Here is a 22,439-nt window from a genome sequence, read left to right on the forward strand (position 1 = left end):
GATGGAACTAAGCATCTGAGTTTTCCAACAGGTCCCTCCTCTTAACTCTCTAGGGAATAATTAATGGGTGGTATGTTGGGTAGGGAGTCTGCCTACTCTTCTTGCTATGTGCTGTCTGGGGGGAGAGGGGTTTCAACTGCTTAAAACCTGTTTCCTCATGTAGAGGGCCAGTGTCAAGCCTGGTACGCAGAAGGTATTCAAAAAATATTGAGTCAAAATAGCAGCACTTACTAAGCTCGTTCACCAAGCCAGGAGACACGACCTCTCCGCCTCGCTGGCTGGGCTCACTGAGGCTGGGTGAGTCCTGTGCACAGCACACAGGTGTCGGGGGCAGAGGGTCTGAACTGGCTCTGCCTGGCTCCAAGTCCATCCTCTTCCAGGCCCCTAGCTACAGTGCCCAGCAGCCTTTGTGAGAGCCTGGGACTCCGCTCCTGGCTCAAATGTGTAACCCAGTGGGACTTCCACCCAGACCAGATGATTGAAGTTTGGGGAAAAACATATGAAATCATCAGCCACTTCTTTTATATTCTGTTGTTGCAGTAGCTGGTGTGGGAGCATCACTGTTCTGCTCCACCTCTGGGTGTGTTGTTGCTGTGATTGCTACCATGATCATCATCGCCAACAGGGCAGGCTCTCTGAGGCGCGGACTGTGGCTTCAAAGTAGTCTGTGCTCTCAAGGACCCCACACCATCAAACAGAGAGAGAATACTTTCAGTATCAGGCACTTGGGGGCAGAGTGACCCATAGTAGTGATTATATAAATAAACAACTAGACGTAGCTTTTGTATTTTAAGGATCAGATGCAAAGTCAATTAAAGTCAATCCAATAATTAGACCAATAATAAAGATATATTTTTGCTCTATACTAAAAAAGGAGACAGTGAATGTAAGGGATGGCAGCATCCCAATGAGAGAACACCGAGAAAAACAGAAAGGGCTAGGAGATGAGCCAGAGCCAGAGCTGGGTCTTAGTCGGGGGCGTGCGAATGCCTGCCCCCCCTCACTGTCATCGTCAGGATCAGTAGGATCGCATATTAGTATGGAGATACCCTTTAATATCCAAAGAGACAGGCATCTGATGAATTATCACCCTTGCTTGGGTGCATTTTTAGGATATTGCACATTAAAGCTTTGGAAGCTGACTGCGCTGACCCACTATTGGAAAGAGCCACACAATAAGGGAGGAAATTAAAAGAGGAATCACGCTGAATTCTTTCAAGCAAACAGATGAGAAATGTCTGAGTGGGGATGGATTACATTTGGATTTTGCAGTTAAGCTCCTGTTCTGGAATTCTGATCGAAGGGAAAAGGAGGAAGCAATGGAGGAGGGGGCCCCAGGTTCAGAGCTCCCAAGGTCTATGGGTGAGGGAGGTCTCCTCACAGTAGCTTCATGGTACCACCGGGGCTTTTGTTTTGTGCACAGATGTGCAGGGTCCACTCTAGATCCCTTGAGCAGAGACCCCTGGGTGGCCCCTGCACAACCCCAGGGGGCTTTGAAGAATCATGGGCACTGTATTGCCCAGGAATGGGGGCTCCTGCAGGTGTACAACATGGTGGCCTGGGCCAGGGCCAGTCTTCTCAGCCCTTCAGTCCTGCATGTGGTCTTTCACACAGGGGCAGAGCTGGCCCTAGTGTTTGGTGTGTTGAGGGAGTATGGGCTTCGTGCACAGGGCTGGTGGTATGGCCAGCTGTTCTGCAAGCAGCATCTGAGGAAGGCCCCTCTTGTCCCCTAGAAGTTCCATGCCTGGAAAGCCCAGGATGCCCATGCTGAGGGCCTGGTTAGAAGTCATGGGCTAGGGAGCCTGGCGAGAGAAGTCAGGCCAGTGTCCGTGCTGGGGGTACAACAGGTGGGACTGCAGATGGAAGTATGAAGGCCAGAGAGGAGGGCAGTAGGCAGAGACAGGGATGAAAGGAGGCATGAAACATGGCAGAGAGTCCAGGGCACAAGGAGGGGTCCAATCATTTCCTGTAAGCCTCTGTGGTATACCTGGCTCAGTGTGGCACTGACGGTTACTTTGCGCTGCTGGTCTGCTACTGTGGATGCTGGAGCCAGATGGGATGGGATGAGAAACTATTTCATCATTCAAACAGGGGGGTGTGCTGGCTTCCTTGTTCCTAGAACAGCTAGAATTATGTCTTTTTAAACATCATCCAACTAGCCAGGCATCAGTGGATTCTTATTGCGGAGGGCGGAGGGCTGGGTAGTACATAAGCTCTCCCTCCAGATAATAATCTTTGTAAAAAGCCCTAATCACAGCGCTTTTCTCTCAGCCAAACCAGGAGCTAAAAGTGGCCATCTACAGAGTGGGGATCCCACTGTTTTGTGGAACCTCCAGCAATATATTCTCCTCCCTTCCCAGGTATCCTGAGGACCAGAGAGAAAGGAGTCAAGCCCAGGCTGCTACCTCCCTGCCCCTGTACACACCTGGCACTAGTCAGCAGGGACCCAGGCCTGGGGGCATCACCACATGCCCAGTGCTGGGCTGGCTCAAAGCCAGCACTGAAATGACCACTGACAATCAGGAAGGGGCACAGGGCAGTGACTGTTCCCAGGGACAAATTACCAGAACCCCAGATGGATCCTGAACTTCTTTATTCTCAGCTTCATGCTACTTTGTGTGGGGCAGTTCCGCATGAAGACAAGTGTGGTTGAAGAAAAAGCTTTCTCACCTTTCTGACTGATACTGTTGATAAAAATATGCTGTTTGCTAGTACAACCACTATGGAAAGCTGTTTGGAGGTTCCTCAAACTGCTAAACATGGAGCTTCCCTATGACCCAGCAATCCCACTCCTAGGTATCTACCCAAAAAACACAAAAACACTGATTCAAAAATATACCTCCACCCCCATGTTTATTGCTGCTTTATTCACAATTGGAAAGACATGGAAACAGCCCAAATGCCCAAAAATGGATGACTGGATTAAAAAGATGTGGTACATATACACAATGGAATATTACTCAGCAACCAAGAAAAAGAAACACATGTCTTTTGCAGCAACATGGATGGAGCTGGAAAAGATCATGCTTAGTGAGATAAGCCAGAAAGAAAAGGAAAAATACCGGATGGTTTTACTCATAGCAGGAATATAATGGAACAGGTTATAAAATAGTGATAATGATGAACAGTTATATACCAGAGACATTTTGTGGGGGTCAAGTGGGGAATGGGATCAAAAGCAGTGGGGAGAGGGAAATGCACTGGACTATGGTGATGGCACACAGGTGATTTGGTGATGGGAAACCCAAGGGGATTGCAACTGAGATGGAAAAATGCACAAAAATATGTAAAAATAAACTATTTTATTTTTAGGAAGGGGGGATGGGATAGGTTCCTGCATCAGCATCACCTGCACCCTGGGCCAGAACCAGTCCACCCCAAGTGAGCACTGCCCAGGGGCTGAATGAAGCCTGACCCTGGGGTTCCACCAAGCCATCAGAGAGACAGTAGCTCTAAGTCATGCAAGGCTCCACTTTCCAAATTGTAGTGCCGGGGGTGTGAACAAGGGGCTGCCCCAGTCCAGTCAAAGCCATCCTTTGTCAAAACTATCATTGCCCCTTCCTCAAGAGCTGGCCTCCTACCATTTTGCTCATCTCCAAAAAATGCTTAACCAAACGGTAGCATCTGGATTTAGATTTAACTTGATTTCAGCTTTCTGTAAGAGCTGGTGAAAGTTATCTTTCATCTTGGAAAATTTCCTAAACTAAGCAAAGGAAATTTAACTCTGTTTTCACCTCTCAGAAAAGAAGCTGCCAGATGTTCCCCGCCAAATGGTGGGGCCCAGGGCCACAATACAACATAATTAAGTCCCTCTTCAGACCCAGCTACAATAGTTAAACAGTCTTTATATTAGTGTTGGAACTTCTATTACTATATAGCTGTTTTGCTGAATCTGGTTGTGACCGCTACAGACTTGTAAAGAACAAGGTGCGTGCAGGCCCACGAGTGTTGTTTTTGCTCATGCAATTGGACTCCCTATTCCATCTGGTAATCTTTAGCTACTAAGTTAAAAACAAGCACATAGCAATTGGGGCCACTCAAAAAAAAAAAAAAATGAAACAAAAACAAAACACTGTTTGCTTATTGCAAATCATGGCATGGGGAGAGCTTGCAGGGAGATGACAGAATAGAACCCCTCCAGCAAGTGTCAATGTGAAGGACAAGAGTTGTAGTAATCAGAGTCAGCTGATGGTCTTGTCCTTTCTGGAGGTGCTTGTGTCCCCCTCCAGAAACTCTCCCTTTCTCTCTCTCTCCCTCTTGCCTGCATGTTCGCATGGCTTCCTTTCCCGGGGAAAGGTGGACATGGCTTGCAAAGTATTGTAGCTCAGAAACTCAAAAGATACTTCAGAGTCAGAGAGGGACTTCCACTGGGCCTTACTTTGTATCAAAATCTAGGAGACATCACATTCTCCACTTGCCTCAGGATAAAAGGTAAGGAATGAGTCAGCTCTGTCTATGTTGGTGCCAAAGCTGCCGTTCAAAGCTGCTGCGGTGAAGATTCTGCTGTGCAGGCGGCAGATGTGGGCTAAGACAGATTTTCTGATGAAAAAATAAAACCCCAAGAAGTGTTTGCATTAGCAAACCAAATGGGAATCCTGTGCTACTCTGATTTTGCTTCCAAATGGCTCCTTCAGTGCAAACCGCCCTGGGCAGGTGTCCTAGGTGGACAGGCTCTTCCCAGAGATCCAAGGAGCCGGCCCCCAGGGAAGGGTCACTGCTGTTTATTTTGAGCTTCTCTGGGCTGATGCCTGATGGAGGCGCTGGCCAAAGCCTCTGCTGTTCTGAGGAATGGTCCTGCAGTCCCAGGCACTATCGTGCCCACTGTGGAGACTCGTGAGTGACCGCCTCTGTCCCACCTCTCTAAAGACACACAGCAGCTGGTCTCCACGGGCAGCAGACTGTTCCCAGCTTTCACCGCAGGTGTGGCAAGGAGACTGGTGCTAGTGTCGGTGCTTCATACCCAGAGGTTCCCTGTGAGGAAGGGCTCAGCTAGTAAGACCTAGGTTTACTCCGCTGTGAAGTGGGGATAATGCGGGGTATGCTCAGGTGGATCTAGGGGAAGAATACGTACAAATAGCCTGAGCCCATAAAGTCTATAAGGGGAAAGGCACAGGTCACAGGTTATTCCTGGAGATGACCACCTGTACTATTGCTGTTTTAATTGGTTTTCTAGGGTGACTCCTGTGCCTCTTTGCTCGTGGGTTTGCAGAACTGTTTGGAAGAGGAAACATGGGCAGAGTGACATCTCTTCAGCAAGGGGAAGCGGCATGGGGTCCAGGAAGGAGCTGTCTGCCTCTGTGAAGCTGAGTGAGCAGAAGAGGCAAGAAGACACCACCTGGCTGAGTGTGGGAGGAAGGGAGAGGGCACCCATGAGGGCCTGGCCAGTGGGGCCTGGCTAGGAGCTATAAATGACCGCTAGGGGGCCAGCTGCTCTCTGGGCCTGGAGCCCTGCTGATGGAAACGCTAGTGAGGACTGGAAACTTAAAGAGCTCCCTGAGGCCACAATGACCCTGGTGAGGGAATGTGGAGATAAGGTAATACAATGAATGGCATTTAGCGAAGGCTGACAACTATGTTCAAAGTGGATGACTGGATCAAAAAGATGTGGTACACAATGGAATATTACTCAGCAATCAAAAAAGATGAACTCATGCCCTTTGCAGCAACATAGATGGAGCTGGAAGGGATCGTGCTTAGTGAAAGAAGCCAGAAAGAAAAGGAAAAATACCGGAGGGTTTCACTCATAGCAGGAGTGTAAAGGACTGGGGGTGGGGGTGGGGGGGGAGGAGGAAGCAATTATAATAAAGAAAACTGAAAAACAATGAGCAACTATATACCAGAGACATTTTACAGGGGTGGAGTGGGGAATGGGATCAAAAAACGGGGTGGGAAAGGTGCATGGGACTATGGTGATGGCACAGGGGTGAGCTGGTGGTGGGAAGTCTACGGGGATTACAACCAAATGAAAAAAGGCACAAAATGATGTAAAAATAAATGATAAAAGAAAAAAGTGTCCAGCACCCACATCCCATTGAGTCACCTGCCACTCTGCCCCTTTTAGTCACCAGACACGTGACATTGCCAGTCCCTTGAGTACAAAGTCCTTCCTGCTCAGGCCCCCATGTGTGCTGTTCCCTCGTGGAACGGCTCTCCCCCCACTGCTCCCAGCTTCTCATTTTCAAACCTTAATTTCAGGTTCCCTCTGAGGGCAGGCTTTCCTGACTGTGCCTCTGACGCTCCATTTACCTGCCCAGCTTCTCTCTCCCTCTAGCCTCTTGCTCTGGAAACAAGAGAGCCTTGCGTAGAGGTCGTGATGGATCCACAGTCTCCCTGGGACCCATCTCAGCAGCACCTAGCACCACACCCTGATCCAAACAGAAGCTTGATAAAGATGGTGCTGAGTGCAGCAGGAGCCTCAGAGCCATGCTTTGGGGCAGGTTTTATCACCCCTACATCACAGACAGGAACTAACCGGTTGCTCAGGGTCACCTTAAGGGTAAATGCAGAAACACGCCCCAGAAATGCCGCAGGCAGACCCCAAGCTCCCTGTACTTGCCTCGGACCCTCGGCTCATGGCTGAGTCCGGGGTCTACAAGGATTCCTAGAACAGCTCTGAAACTGACTCTTTCAGTTTGCACAGACTATCTCAGGGGGACTCCCCAAAGCGGGCTGTGCACGCTGCCTGGGCCTGAGCAGCAGGCCTGAGCTAGCGAGGCGTCTTCAGAGGGACAGCGCTCTGCCTCCTCCACTTTCTGTTCCACTTCTAGGCTCCCCCTTTCAACAGAGTGCACAACAGTGGATGGCTCGTGGCCTTCCCGCTCTGCTAACCAAATTATACAGTGCGTAAGGACAGGCCCTGAGACTTGTGTTTGTTTTGTTCTCCTTGGTGCTGGGTGCACAACAACAGCAGTAAAACAAGTTGACAGCATGTGGACAAGGGCAGCTGCTGCCAATAAATCAGTGACGCTCCTCTCTGGTGAAGCCCCGGAAACCGTGGCTAGCCCCAGGCGTCAGGTGCTGAGGAGGACGTGGGCAGTGCCTTCAGGGGAGGCCACAGGCCTGGTCTGGAGCTGCAGGTACACCTTCCCAACCTGTCCCCATGAGGTGAACTTCATGGAACCCCTGGCAGGGGTGGAGTAACACTGTACGTTGCCTTTCTTGGGTCTGATCTTCCAGTGGCAAGTTGCTATGACGGTGGCACCTACAGCCAGCAGAATGAGGCCCCCTCTCAGCTGAACCTCTGAGCAGAAGGCCCAGCACAACTGCCGTCAGCCATCAACATCCCCACATTCTGTGTCTGCTGTCGGGGCGACTTCCACAGAAGCCAAGGATATCATAGGCTTGGCGACTCCACCACAGACACACGTGGGCGTGGGCCCTGCTCTGGAAAGGGCGCTGTGCTCATTTCAGGGACACAGACACAGAGGCCAATCCGGCCATGACCTCCTGGTCATTTGCGATGTGAGAAATGGCCGTTCTCCGGTTGCCACGTCTCCGTTTCATCAAGTGAATGATCCAGGTTGTGAGAACACACATGGCCCTCACGAGGCTATTTCTTTCCACTAAACTCTCATTTTAAAATGCCCATGGACAACTTCAGTTTTCCCACATCGGTCTCTGTGTAAAAACCCTTTTCCATATTCTCCAGTCCACTGGGTTTATTCTCCCTCTCTTCTCCCTCCCAGACCTACTTGACACTTTCCTTCAGTTTCTCCCCACACCCTTCCTTAGGACGCGTTATACTGCCTGGGTCAGCTCCAGATGGCTTGGGGGTGTGTGCCCATTTCTGTGCTGTTGGGGGGCAGACCCAAGGGGACTCACCCAGAGTGGGGTGGAGGCACAGCGGCCTCCTGGGGAGACTGTGGTCTCGTCGGTTGCCTTCATCCTGCAGCTCCGGGGCTGTGGCCACACCGGCTCTTCTTCCACTTGCTGCTCGAATTTGCTCTTCTGTTTCCTTATGATCTGGGGGGGTGGGGGGTGGCAAAGGGGGACAATCACTGAGAAGCCTCTGATGTTATGTGGAATGCGTGGAACCATCTTGGGGGGTGATTTTTAGCCAGGAAAGAAAATTTCAGCAGAATACCAGCTTCCTTCAGATCTGTCTATGATAGGATAGCATAGCCTCGAACATTCAATGGCACTTTATAGTTTATAAATCTATGATGCTAACAACTATCTATTAAGTGCCTACCACATGTCAGGCTCTGTGCTAGACACCATAGGTGCTTTATCACATTTAATCCTCCAGATAATTCCAAGACACACATATTACATCTCTCCCAATTTTACAGAAAGGAAAGAGGCTCAGAGAGGTTATATTATCAGTTAAGGACATTCAGCTCATGCACAGTGGAGCTGGATCTCAAATCCAGAGTCTCTGATTGTAAGGAAGCATCTGGAAGTCCCAACAAGGGAGCAGATGCCAAGAATCCTCTTGGATGGCTTAGCTCGTTTGCACCTTTTGTTAAATTGGGCTCAGTCACTTGGATTTAATGAGCCCATTTATACAATGTTCCTGGGTTCCCAACTTCCCACAGACAGCAATTAGCCAAGAAAACCGATGAACTGTCAAGATGGACATATTCAAAGTCTTTTTAGCTCAAACAGAATGATGAAAAGGAAGGTCTAGAGCTAAGGAGAGGAATAAGCTGAGGTGCTCTGTCCAGGGGCAGACTGGGGGTCTGAGGCATATTCCCCACCTCCAGAGTAGGGATCTGGCCACAGGTACCCAGTGGGATTTTAGAATCGTTATGGACCAGTGACCTCCTGTGCCTCCCATTTTTGTAGCTGGTGGGTTTTCCTTTCGGGTTTTTGGTATTGCAACCTGTGTGTGGGGGGTAAGATGACTTATTGCATGTGAGTGTAGACTTCATAGGGCTCCAGCTTGAAAGGAGCTGAGTTTGGGTTGGATATACTTTGAGCTGTGGTTAGAGGAGACACTTGGGGTCTTTGGATGGGGTGAGTGTGCACACATGTGAAGGGGCATGCATTATTATGACCAAAAAGGAAGATTGAGTTTGTTCAATTCTCCCTGCACACAGTTCTTTGTCATGTTCCTGCAGCCCCCCCCCCCACCACCACACATACCACATACACACACCCTTGCTTTTGAGGTGATGGTGTGCCTTGCTATGACCATGACATATGTAAGGAGGGAGTCATTACAGTGTCAGGGCTAAACACTGGGTCTTAATAGACACTACTGGCTCCTCTCTCCTCTCCTGTGCTTTGATCATGGCCATGAGTAGCTGATGTGTCTTCAGGCAGACCATGGAGTGAACATATAATGTCAGAATTGGATGGCGCCACAGCAGATGCACAAGCTAGAAGGAAACTGTGGCAGAATAAAAATGTTTAGTTTAATTCTCCAAGTTTGGGACTCTTTGAATGATAGCAGAATCTTTGTTAAGCAAACGACATGACTTCTGAGACCACTAGCTAGACAGAATCTGGTTGCCAGAAAAACCAATCACGTGATTAAAAAAGAAAAGGAAGGGACCTCCCTGGTGGCCTAAGTCTCAGGGCTATCATCTCTATAGTCTGAGTTTCATTCCCACCTCTGGCCCAGCCCCCTTTTCTGTCTTGCCAGCTGCTCTCCTTAGCAGTGAATTTCAGAAGAACTGCCTGTTCTGCTCCCTACTGTGTCTGGTGAATCTTTTCATCTCATCCCCCACCCTGCACCTCTGGTCTACACTCCAGTTCTTCTACACAAAAATCAAAAGCAAATAAATAAATCGATTCCTTCTTATTTAAAAAAAAGAAGGTTGGATCTTTCAGCTCCGCTCCCAGCCTCTAGAGAGAGAAGAGGGATGGTGGGTGGTGATTTAATCAATCTTGATTTCTTGAGACTCAATACAATCTCAGAAACAAGGAGCCCTGGCAGGTGTACACGTGGATGTGTTGGGAGGCCGTGCATACAGAGCGGGCACAGAAGCACTCGGCCCCTCAGGGATCTTGTGGTCCTCTGTAATGCTTCACTGTTACACTTCACAACAAGCCAGTGATTATAAATATAGTGCTTTCCTGAGTTTTGTGAGCTGTTCTAGTAAATTCTCCAACCTTAGGGGGCGTAGGGGTCCTAGGAACCCCTGATTCTATGGTAGGCTGGACAGAAATACAGTAACTTAGGAGTAACTGAGACTTGTGTTTAGTGTCTGAGTGGGGGAGTCCACGGGACTGAGCCCTTCCCATATAAGGTTGGTGCTAACGCCAAGTATCAATAGTTAATGCCAGCACTAAATGGCGTTGCAGGGTACCCCTTTGGGGTGAAGACTTGATTGTGGAACACAGAAATAATCCTTATTTAAAGTCACAGAGTTTGGGGGTGGTAGGTTTCTCAGCAGGAATGAACTAATTATACCATGTAAGGGACAACTTAGGGCATGGAGTGGGAAAGCAAATCTTCAGCAAGAGAATATTTGAGAAGTGTGAGAAGGGCAGTGTGCACACACACACGCACATACACAGACTAGGAAACACGGAGCCAGGGTGTTGTCTGCCTGCTCAGTGCTGAGTTGTGGTTCTTTACCCACTAGTCAGTTCCCAAAACAATTACTTCAATTCCTCTGCTTAGGTTTTGCAGAGCAATGCAACCTTGCATTAACCCTCAGAGCATAAGGCACCTGGGAGGAGTCTCAGAAGTGTGCACTAGGCAGTGATGGTGCCCCTGGCTGCTCCTCAGCTCACCAGAAGCCCTGGTCCTGGCCACACAGTAAATCGCAGCCATCTGGACACCAGGACGCACCTACCTTCTGCAGGATGGTCGTGGCCAGTTCCTCTGTCAGCTCCTCCTTGTGGTCCCGCAGGTAACTGGCCTCATTCTGCTTGTCCTGCACAGAGGGGAGAGCACGGCCATGCTGAGGGTGTCCTGGCCTTTGGGAGTCCTGACCACAAATGTGGGGAGGGCTGGGCACAGACTAGTCAAGATGGCTATCTAGGTGGGGGTGGTGGGGGGAAAGGGGGAAGGAGAATTTCATACCAAGCTGTCCCCATAGGCTTCTGCTTTGGAAATTGCCTCCTCGATGGCCTCTTCAGCCACCCGTAGGGCAACAGCTAATGTGTCCATCATGCTATGACCTAGACAGAAAAGAGAACACAGACCACTTTCTGAAAGAGAACGACAAGTAAAATGACTGTCCCTTTCAGCTCGTGCAGTCATATCTTTCTGGGGCTCTGGAATTAGTTCTAAACCTGCCCATGGGTATACATACCTGTGTTAGTGAGAAAAGTGAGATTTGAATTCAGGAGTCTGTCTCCAAAACCCTTGCTTTCAACCACAAAGGGAGAGAAATACAAGCTGACATGACTGAAACCACAAATATAATGGTTCTGTATTTGTAGTGAACATTTCCTATTTTTCCCATAAGGCAACCAAGGGGAGGCACTTCCCCAAGACAAAGAATTTGCCACAAGTCAACAAGTCACAGGTTTTTTTTTTGTTTTTTTTTTTTTTTAAGAGCAAAGTGCTTAGGAATGTCTGTGGCCCCTGAGTGCCAGATTTGTGCTTCTTACTTGAAAATGAGCATCTCGACTATCTGTCTTAGTTTGCCCCTGCAGCCTAGTTCAGGTCAGGCACAAGAATGTAGGTCTACAAGGGCTGTACACTAGGTCTCCTTTTACCCAATCTCAACCCATTTCCATTTATAATCCCCTAGTCACACATTGTTTAGCACATGCAAATCTCCTGAAAGCTGCCTCAAATTCTCTGTAGAATGAGACAAGGTGTAAATACAGCGATTCATTAATGAATCAATCCCTCAATTAAAAAAATTAAATTCAAGCTTCTTAGATTTCTAAAAACAAAATGCAGATAGAATGTGGCATTTGGCAAACATAATAAATTCTCCAAATTAATCCCACTGCAGTCAAAACAATCTCACTAGCTGATGAGTACCTAGCAGGCTAGCCATGACAGGTACATGGAGCACCCCAGTTTAGGGCTCTGCACATGGCAGAGTGGCTGATTTCATACACAGTGTCCCGATGTTTATAGTCTATAAAATTTAAGCAACCATCGTACTAAGTGCTTCTAAGACAGACACTGCGTCTGCCATTGGTGTATTTTTCACAGATGAGGTCCACCACTGTCACTGAATCAAAGTTAACCATGTCTCTCCTGAGTGATCCAAGCCACTGGGGGTTCAGGTGCATAGTAACTGTGGTGGGACATGCAGTGGACCTGTGATAGGAGTATCACCCAAGTTCCACAGATGTCTGGAAATCCAAGCCTGAAGCCATGCTCAGAATGGCTTTGGATGCCAGGTTTATGGTTTTGGGTGAGGGTGAAATAGAATACTGAAGGTGCTTTGGCTGAAAGTGAGAGCTCTGTCAGTTTTTCAGAGAAAAACTCTGGGTGTGGAGGAGGATAAGAAGGCAGAGGCAGAGAGAAAAAGTACAGAAGAGCAGTTAGGGGTGGGATGGTTAATTTTATGAGTCAACTTGGCTAGACTACAATGCCCCAATGTTTAGTCAAATGCTGTTCTAGGTACTGCTAAAAGGTATTTTGTAGCTGTGACTAATGACAAATAGTCAACTTTAAGTAAAAGAGATTACCCTTTCTAATGTGGGCGGGACTCAACTGATCAATTCATGTCCTTAATGGCAAAATCTGAGGCTTCCCAGAAGGGAAATTGTCCCTCAAGACTGAAGCATCGATCTACTTGAGTTTCCTGCCAACTGACCTAGTCTATAGATTCTGGGTTTGCCAGGTGCCATCATTCTGTGAGCCTAGTCCTTAAAGTAAACCTGTGTGTGTGCGTGCGTGCGTGTGTGTGTGTGTGTGTGTGTGTATGTGCATGTTTCCTACTGATTCTGTTTCTCTGGAGAACTCAGACAGGGGTGGTCACTGAAATTATTAACAGCATTGTGAGCTGGGAGTCACTCAGAACATGGGCCACAGAATAGAAAGGAAAGGACAGGATTAGAACCAGAGCTGACAGAACTTAGGTGGAAGGGGAGATGGATGTTCAGGGAAAAATAACTCTTCATGGGTTGGCCTGTGTGACCGAGGGGCTTGCTTAGGATGTACTTAGAGGCTCCGTAGGTGTGATGGTCAAGCATTCCTCTGGGCTAAAGCCAAGGCTAAGTGTTTTAGGATCAGCCACAGGTGCAGTGCATGAAATCACATGATGGTGTGCAGCAGGCCCTGGAAAAATTTAGATAATGCAGCAGAACCAGGGAGACACTGGGACTTCCCTGTTCTCAACACTCAACTTCAGAGGAGTTGACATGTTGGGGAAGGTTGTTCTTGATGTCAGACATTTATTTTGTGTTTAACCTCTGCTTTAAGAAGACAGTTACATTGCTATAAAAAGTAGAAGTTAATCAGTACACAGTACATTCTTAAAGGAATATCTTAATATGCATTGTATAAGTGACTGCACTGATTGTTATGTTCCACTTCTAGAAGGAGATTTGCTAATTGATTGGAAAGCACTTGGTGATTAGATAAGAAATGCACTTCTCCAAGCCACACCTTGGATGTACTCACCTATTTTGAGGGTGAAGTCATATAAATGGCAATAAAAAGACTCCTAGATACCCCAGCACAGCAACAAGTCATTATATTCAGAGTTTTTACCAGCAATGGGGAGGCCCAAACACTGAAGGTTTTTCTATTCCTCCCCTTTCCACTTAGTGGTAAACTCTTAAACAAACTTACCTTCTGACTGCCTATAAAATGTCGAATCACTTCCGGAAATACTTCCTTCATTCTCAAGATTTGCTTCAAATAAGCTTCCGCCTAGAGGGGAGAGAGTGAGGGAGACAGAGAGAGGGAAGAAAGGAGAGAATGATTATCCAGGTCTTTAGTGAGCACAAAAGTGTGTGTCACTGAACTTGCAGATGGACATCACCCACTTAGATTAAGTTAGCCTTGAAAATAGGTTTAGGGAATTGCTGGGTTCTATAATAATTCTGCACTTTTTGACCCATCACATTTTCCTTCTCATCCAGGAGTTTCTGGTATAGTGATGCTGTTCTGTGTCCCAACTTGCTTGCAGCACCTTCTTTAGAGGAAATGACAGAACAACAGAATGAAGTCGGAGATGTGAGGCCAATTCCAGGACTTGCAAATTACTAATCATGTGACTGTGAACAAGTTACTTTACTTTTCTGACACTCAACTTCTTTACTAGAAAATCTGGAATTTTCTAGTAAATAGCAGTCTCCTTATGATGGGGATGAGACATTTCTGACGTTCATAAGCATCAACCCAAATAATTGCTTCAGCTGATGATTCAATTATAACCATTCTCTTCTGTAGAAGAGACCAAAGAAGACATCAGATCTCTTAAGGCTTGCTCACAGCTGCTTCTTCGGTCTTCACTCAGTTGAGTGTACAACAGCAGTCTTAGTTCAAGGCTGGGAATAGCTGTTGGCTTAGTCTTTTTTAACCTGGGGATTTTAACTACATGTGTTCATATGTGAGTTCATCAAATGCAATCTTTGAGGGCAGTGATGGTCTTTTAAAAAAAATCAACATACTATATTTCTAGTGCTTAAGGAAGCACTTAGATGGTAGGTAGCTCAACTTTTGTTTTATTGAATCGGAGGCTAGTTGAAGAAAGTTTGATAGACTCCAGAAAATAAATATGGGTCTATATGTCTCAACTCATAAGGGGGCAAATTGTGCTGATGCCAAGCCAAAAAAGCAACAGACTTTCAAGGCACCTAATGCATCTTGTACTTTTGTGATGGGCTGTCATGGGGTCCCATGCGTTATGTTAAAGTCAGTTTTGTGGCTATTTGTAGTGGGTTTAGCAGACTATTACCTTTATAAAACAGGCTGGTCATGTGCAGTCTGGCCATCTACCATTTTCTGTGTTTGTGTTTTGGAAAAGATTTTTGAAAGACTGGAATTCCACTTTTTTAACTCCATGACCTTGAAGAAGTGACCTTGTCTACTTGGGTTTCAGTTTCCTTAAATGCTTTGGTGGTGAGTGTGGTGTGGGGACATACATCTGAGGAGGTGAATCCAGTATCTGAATCATATACAGTGTTTCAATAACATTAAAAAATAAGTATAATGAGGTTTTGGGCTATGTTGTTTCTACCATTCTCAGCTAAGTACAAATATTTCACTTTGACATGGCTACATACAACATTCATTCATTCATCCAGCAAATATTTCACAAGCGCCCACTAGGTCCTTGGCCCTGGGCTGGGTGTTAGTTTACATTGATAAATAAAGCCAGAAAACCTCACTGTGTTGATGAACTCTATAGTCCAGTGGGCAAGAATTCATTAATCAAGGACTCACGTAAATATAAAAGTACAGATTTGTTGAGTGTCCTGACCGGGTGGCTCACAGAATAGTGGGGTGTTCAGCAGAGAAAAATGATCAATGAGGAGGGATCAGCCAGGTGTAGGGAGCGTGGGATGGGGGTGGGGCACTCCAGGGCAGAGCAGACCATAGTGGAGGTGGCAGGGTACACACAGGTCACAGCATCACATTTGTGTTTGGATTTTTGAGGCAACAGCTATGTAAGGCCAGTAAAGTATTCACAGAGATGACCTGGTCAGGCTTGTGATTCAGAAAGCTACTCTGGCTGCTGTCTGCAGAATGGCTTGGAAGAGTGGACGAGGGCAGTTGATCTAGGGAGAGGAGGGGCAGAGAATATAAAACCTGAGAGTACCTGTTCTCTGGAGTGTCCTTGTGATGGAAGAACAGGGAAGGGCAGGAAGTGGAGGAGACTGCCTGGGTGGGGTGGGGGTGTGGCGAAACTGAAAGCACTTGGCTATTTGAAAATCAAAAGAAGGAGCCAGATGAAGGACTGGATGGGCAAGAAGGAAAGAACCAGTGACCTTGAGACAGTCCTGGAGGGTGACATGGGTCTAGTGGGGAGAATGAGGGAAGGAGTTGGGGGGAAGGGGGGCGTGGGGGGGGGGCTGCAGTGCCTCATGGCTGCAGCTAAAGGGGTTGGATGGCCTCAGATAGCAGCCAAAGGGACACACAAGGAATTCCCTGCCTGGTGTGGGCTGCTGACCTTCAAAGGAGGGGGTAGGACCACTTGCTGATAAAATGGGCAAGGCAAGGTGGTAGGAGTGTGAAGAAAGAGGAGATCTGAAAGCATCTGGATTCTGAGCCGAGCAGAGCTTGGTCTTGCATAGTTTTAAATCTTCTAGAACAATACCACTTCCTGTTTCCTTTGACGTGTGTATATAGGTGAGTGTTTGGGGGTTATTTAGGATGGTCTGATTTTCCCAAGGACAGAAAGCAACTGAACAGCACTGGAAGCACTGACGCAGCTGTCAGGCATCAAGTCACCATATTCAGAGTCTGAAGAACCTCTGATTTCACACAACTCAGCATTTGCAAAAGACATATGTCAGTCAAAATGAAGGTAAGAGACATGACAGACTTCAATAATCATGTTAGAAACATATAGAATAGTAATTAATAACAGGGGGGCTTATTTTTCCCATTTTATTTATCTAATACTCAATAAAAGCATATATTATTTGTCTGGTGATTAACTATATTGTTAATAGCTATTTTTATCTTTTTAGGTAGTGACTTTATTTACAATAACTGTTGACTTGCAGTGCTGGATCTATCAGATAAGTCACATGGGCACTAGTTATCACTGGTCTTGATTTTTTTATATAAATTTATTTACTTATCTGGCTTCTCTATTCTAACATAGGCTCTGAGAAGGCAGGGTCTTGCCAATTTTATCATCCCTAATTTCCTTCTTAAATCAGGCGGGCACATAGTAGGTATTCAATAAAATTTCACAGACTCAATAAGTGAATTTTAGGTGATCTGACAAGGTACACTTAATCTTAGCTGAAAGGCTGGGAAGTGATTTATCTGACAACGTAATGGGTCTCGCTTTATGTCTGAACTGGTTGCTTCAACAGAGGCTACAGGAGGAAGAGGAAGGCTAACTTGGGGGGGCTGCCGAAGGAGGAGCGTAGTACCAGATGAACATGGGGGGTGACCCATAAGCTTCTGCGAACCATTAATTTTCAATGCGCTGAGTGCGTGCTTTCATGGCAAACCCCGCTGTCCATGCTGGGCAAGGGGAGATGTGTCATAGGGGAGAGGAGTTTACACTCAGGGTTCTGGTGCATAGTGCATGCCTTGCACAGTGCAGATACTGAAGATTATAGCTTGCACATTACATTTTTGAAATAAGAACCGTTAGGTGGAGCTGAAGATGGAACACATTCAGAATTATGCTTAACAAACCACAGTAAACTTCTAGCTGAGGTTCTTGGTCTTGGCTGTGCCTTGAGATATCACAGGGAACTCTAAAAAATATCTGTTCTGGGAATACCTCCAGCAATCTGGAAGGAACTGACTTGATGATCCTGGGATTTTTTTTTTTTTTTTCAAAATCACACATTAGGTGATTCTAATGTGTAGTTATGATTGGATCAAACTGGCAAAATATTGAGGACATGAAACATGCCAGGCACAAAGCCACCCTCTGGAAACATAGCCATTACTACACGTGGGCAGCAAGCAAGGGGCTTTGTAATCCCCCACCTGGATGCAATTGTGGTCAGAGCTGTGACTGAGGTCCAGAAGAAACAAGTGGTGGTCCCCGGCACTCCAATCTGCTGCGATGGTGGCAGACAGTTCCCAGAACATGAGCCTCTTTTGAAAATGACACTTGAAAAGTTCAAAGCCTAAACTGGCTCACTTGGGATTCATGCCCACTTGCTCCATCTGTGGGGCCTCAGAGAGAAAGAAAAAGGAATGGCGATCGTGCTTTGTCCTACAGGATTCTCCACATGCGCTGCTTCCCCCTCACTTCACATCAAGCAGGAGAGGGCAGCTATGCGGTTTGAAACTGGTGATGCAGAAAAGGGTATAAAGCAGATGGAGAATGCAAAGCAGGGGAAAGAAGGGATAGGCTGCAAATGAGAGCCAATCCTTTTCTGGAATTTCTTGGGCTGAAAGGCTACTATTAGCAATATTATTTTAGATTATTTGTCCTCCATTCGGAGAGAAAACAATTTTAGAAAAATCAGCAAAGAGAAGATAAAAATCGTCTATGAAAACCTTGGGACTTGCTCTCCTAGTTACAGGTTTCCCAAGTAGTTTGAAAGACAAAGGTTCTAACAGCCACAAAGGCCCTAATGTGGCTGTATTTAATGTTCCACCCCATTTTCCCTTGTCTCAGGGAATGGCATATTTTTAGATAAGACATGACCAAAGACTTTATTGAGAACACAATGTGAAATAATGACAGTGAAAAAGGTCTGAATGGAATAAATGAGCTTTGGGTTTGTTTTTGGTTTTGCTTCTCTCTTTCTCATGGATAAAAAACATTTACCTATGTCAGCAAGGTAATATCTTCCAGGCCCTCCCTGGTAGCACAATGGGTTAAAGTGCAGGCGTGAAGCTTGCTGCAGGTGTCTCAGCACAAGTTCGATCCCCAGCCAGGGAGCTGACCCACATGGCACAGCAGACCTCTCCTGACCTGCCTGCCGGCTGCTCCCCTCAGGAGTATACCTCGTCAAGCTGCCTGTTCTGTTCCCCACTCTGCCCCTGGTGAATCCTCTCACCACCCCTGCACCTCTTGCCTGTATCCCAGTTCTATATACATAAATAAAATAAATCTTTAAAAAAAATAATATCTTCGTTTAGATACATGGGGGGGGGGCATGGCATTCCTATTCTTTCTGCTGGTCTAATATAACTAAAGAACATCACTGTGCATTTAATTACAGTGGTTGTCTTCACTGTATCAAAACAATTGGTAGACGTCATCCTTCAATCTTCCTGGGAGGAATTTGCTACTTTTCTAAGTTTCCTCATATCAAATTCTGGGCCTGGTAAAAATAGAATTTTGGCATGGGAATGGCAAGCACATCCTCTGAGTGCAGATCTAGAAATGCATCTCTAAGGACAACTTTACAGTGTTTTCATCATTAGGGAAGGTAGTTTTTAGGTATCCAAAATTAAGACGCCCACAAGTTGCAAAAATTCCTTGGTTCTCGAGTCTCCTATCCTATCCAGCCCTGTGAGGGATGCTGGAGCCAAAAAACTCAAAACTGAACAGTATCTTTGGATACTTCCTTATATTTCTGTTCTTGACCAGAAACAGATATTTAGGCAACTTTCTCTGGCCAGAAGGGAGTGTACAACATCCAGGCAGCCCGTCTGCTGTCCTGCTAGCCACCAAGGATCCCAGGGCAGCAGGCAGTGTGCATACCCAGAGTGTCGAAGCATGCTCCACTCTCCAGCCGGTGTTTCCTGTACAGGTTCTTCAGGACCTTGGCACTGCCGAAGCGTTTAAAGCGGCTCTTCACATTATTATAGAACCACTCCAGAGACTGTGTCCTCAGTAGCCTGAGGAAAAAACAGAATTAGAAAACAGAAAGTTAGAGTGAAAAAGGACTTATTAAATGATGGATGGTGAAAGTCGCCATGATACTTTGCAACTCCTTCCAGTGAGACAGAGCTTATTTCTACTCTGTGGGTCTGTGCTGGCCCAGTGACTTGCTCTGACCAGTTAGAGGATGGATATGATGCTGTGTGTCTTCACACCTGTGGCTTCCTCTCTTGCTGTTCTTGTGAGCATTGCAGCCTGTTATCAGGTGAACAGCTCAAGCTGGCCTGGAGATGATGAGGGATACCTGCCCAATCACTCTGCTTGCTACAGCCAGTACTGAGCCAACTTCCTGACAGGTGAGCACAGCTCTCCACTGCCAGTTACTGGAGATGCACGAATGATCCCAAATGGTAAGACCGTACACCCAAGTCAACATCAAAGCTGAGCTGGTAGCTGCTTGCCATTTGAAGCCACTGATATGTGCACCTGTTTAATATAAAGCAGGCTTTATATTTAACTCTCTTACTGCAATAACATTTCTTATTCAGTTTGGAGAAATAGAGAGCTATTTCTATTTGGCCTCGACAGCAAAAATCCTACAGTTTCCTATTATCTACTTCTAGAGCCCTGTAGAAATACAGTTTCTTGATCTCTATAGTAATAGGCAGTAGGAACACTGACAAGAGGCTTCTCTTTTATGCCTGACATGTTCCTAAATCCCTCTCATTTCAAGAATAGCTTTTGTTGGTATTTTTCTTAGTATGAATATAATAATGCATGCTCATTTCAGAAAATTTAGGAAAGTAAAATGAACATAAAGGCTTCTAATTCAATGGAAGAAAAAGCATATATTTATCTGCTCTTCCTCCTCAGATGCCAGTAAAATGTGAGAAGATATCCAAAGGGGAGAAAAATTGTAACAACGAAGAATGGGAATGAGGGCAGGCTCATGAAAGATGAGAATCAGAAGTTTTTGACAAATTTCTTCAAAGTTGAAAATGAGTGACAGCGAAAGGAAATAGAACATTGTCCTTTAAAACAGATAAAAGAGCTGGGACTTGGAGGAAGAACTACGACTGTGGAGTTGATTGGTAGAGAGACCAGGACTGGACTGTGAGCCAATAGCCAGAAAGCAAATTCAATGTTACATAGAGAATAGTGAGTTCTCGTGATCTCAATCTTTTATGCCTCAAACAACTGGATAATTGGTCCAAGGATGCTTTGTCCTGGCTGAAGATAAAATCTAGTTCTCTAATAAAATGGAGCAATGTATTTGAGGAAAGAAGGAATTCGATGCAGGGGTTGCCACTTTGCAGTGAAGCCCGCCTCATTTTGCATTGGTGGAGTCCCTACATGCCTGCCCACCAGAGCCTGTTCATGTACCCCAAAGCCATCTTCCTCTATGGCTTACAAACTTGGGAGCTTTCAGTCAGCACCCAACCCCAAAGCAGAGGCCTACTGGGAATAACAATTTATCCATTTTGATTTATTTTGTTAATTAGCTAAGTCCTTTGTTTTAAAAAAAATATGAACAGACAGGGGATAGACATTCAAAATAATCCAATGTCATGAGAAAACTAGTGCAAACTGAGTGAAGTTTTTAAAAATGATTTATTTTTATTTATTTATGCATACAAGAATTGGGGTATTGGCCAGAGATGTGGGAGTTGGGAGGATTCACCAGAGAGAGAGAGTGGGGAGCAGAATGGGCAGATCTACTGATATGCACTGCTGAGGGGAGCAGTGGGTGAGACAGGGGAGGTCTGCTGCGCCATGTGGGTCAGCTCCTTGGCGGGAAGGCACCAGCTGGTGATGGAACTCATGCTGCAGTGGTTGGTGATAGCAGATAGTGCTGAGACTTTATCTCTGGCACCATCAGGGAGGCCTCCAAACTGAGTGAAAATTTTAAAAAAGGGAAATGTAGACAACCCAGGGTTCTAAAAATAGCTTAGCCCAAGCTAAGCTCAGCTAAAGAAACGCTCAAAACAAACACTTGAAAGCTGACTATAGAAATGAAGCATCCAGAGAGGGGAATGGAAGAACAAAGAGGGACGGAGGCACAGTGGCGTATAATGCAGGATATGGGTAATTCAGTGGTGGGTGCACTATGGTGGGATACCTGATAGGAGGGATTCTAGAGGTACCTCAATTGAAAAAGTACAAATTTATTTTACAATTCTAATTAATAATAACAATAGTGATTTGAAAAGGAACTGCATCTCTATAAGAAGACAAGGGTGGCCCTCCCTGGTGGCACAGTGTGTTAAAGCACAGCACTGCAAGCTGGCTGCAGCCTCTTCTGTGCATGTGAGATCTCTACCCCAGAGGTGACCCACATGGTCCGGCAGACCTCTCCTGACCTGCCTGCAGCTCCCCTCAGCAATGTACTTTGTTGATCTGCCTGTTCTGCTCCCCGCTCTGTCTTTGGTGAATCCTCTCACTTGACCTGCACCTGCAGTCTGAACCCCAGTTCCCTATGCACAAATAAATCAATCTTAAAAAAAAAAAAGACAAGGGTGATGTGAAACATAAAGAATCAGAAGATAAGTTATGGTTTCTTAGGGATAGAACAGATGGTTGGTGAAAATATTTATCAGAAGATTTAAAGTTGAAATCAATATAATTTTTCCAGAATTTAGACTAAGGAGTAAAAAAGATGAGGCATATGAGAGAAAGGGATATAGAAGTTTGTTTCAGTGAGTTCAGCATCTAACAAGATTGCAGAAGGGGAGAGAAGTGGAAGTGCTGGAGAAGGGGAAAAAGTAGGACATAACAGTAGAAAACTGATGCAAGTAAGTAAAGCAAATGTCTTTAGGTTAAAAGATCCTACCAATTACCAAGCAGAATAAATGAAATACAAAACAAAACACAGCAAAATCACTTATACATTCTTCATGAAAATTCAGATCCTCAAAGACAGTGAGATTTTAGGAGCTTCCCGACAGAATAAAAGGGTATTTTACAAATGAACAAAACTAATGACGTTAAAATTTTTTTTTTAAAGATTTTATTTATTTATACGGAACTGGGGTACAGGCCAGAGATGTGGAGGGTGAGAGAATTCACCAGAGACAGAGCAGGGAGCAGAGCAGGCAGATCGACGAAGTACACTGCTGAGGGGAGCAGCGGGCGGGTCAGGAGAGGTCTGCC

General features: G+C 46.0%; 1 protein-coding gene across 2 annotated transcripts in view; it reads right to left on the bottom strand.

Moving 5' to 3' along the window:
* The window catches only part of MYRIP (myosin VIIA and Rab interacting protein), a 219,562-nt gene that overhangs the window by 57,166 nt on the left and 139,957 nt on the right, over window positions 1-22,439 (bottom strand). For both annotated transcript variants that reach the window (XM_004676288.2, XM_012720627.1), the window contains exons 4-8: window positions 19,170-19,306; window positions 13,661-13,741; window positions 10,979-11,076; window positions 10,749-10,829; window positions 7,822-7,962 (exon numbers count right to left, since the gene is read on the bottom strand). In XM_004676288.2, coding sequence (XP_004676345.1) covers window positions 7,822-7,962; window positions 10,749-10,829; window positions 10,979-11,076; window positions 13,661-13,741; window positions 19,170-19,306 — 538 coding nt within the window. The remainder of the gene's footprint in view (window positions 1-7,821; window positions 7,963-10,748; window positions 10,830-10,978; window positions 11,077-13,660; window positions 13,742-19,169; window positions 19,307-22,439) is intronic.

The sequence above is a fragment of the Condylura cristata genome, unplaced genomic scaffold (genome assembly GCF_000260355.1).
Source record: "Condylura cristata isolate star-nosed mole 26May11 unplaced genomic scaffold, ConCri1.0 scaffold00004, whole genome shotgun sequence".
NCBI classification, from domain to species: domain Eukaryota; kingdom Metazoa; phylum Chordata; class Mammalia; order Eulipotyphla; family Talpidae; genus Condylura; species Condylura cristata.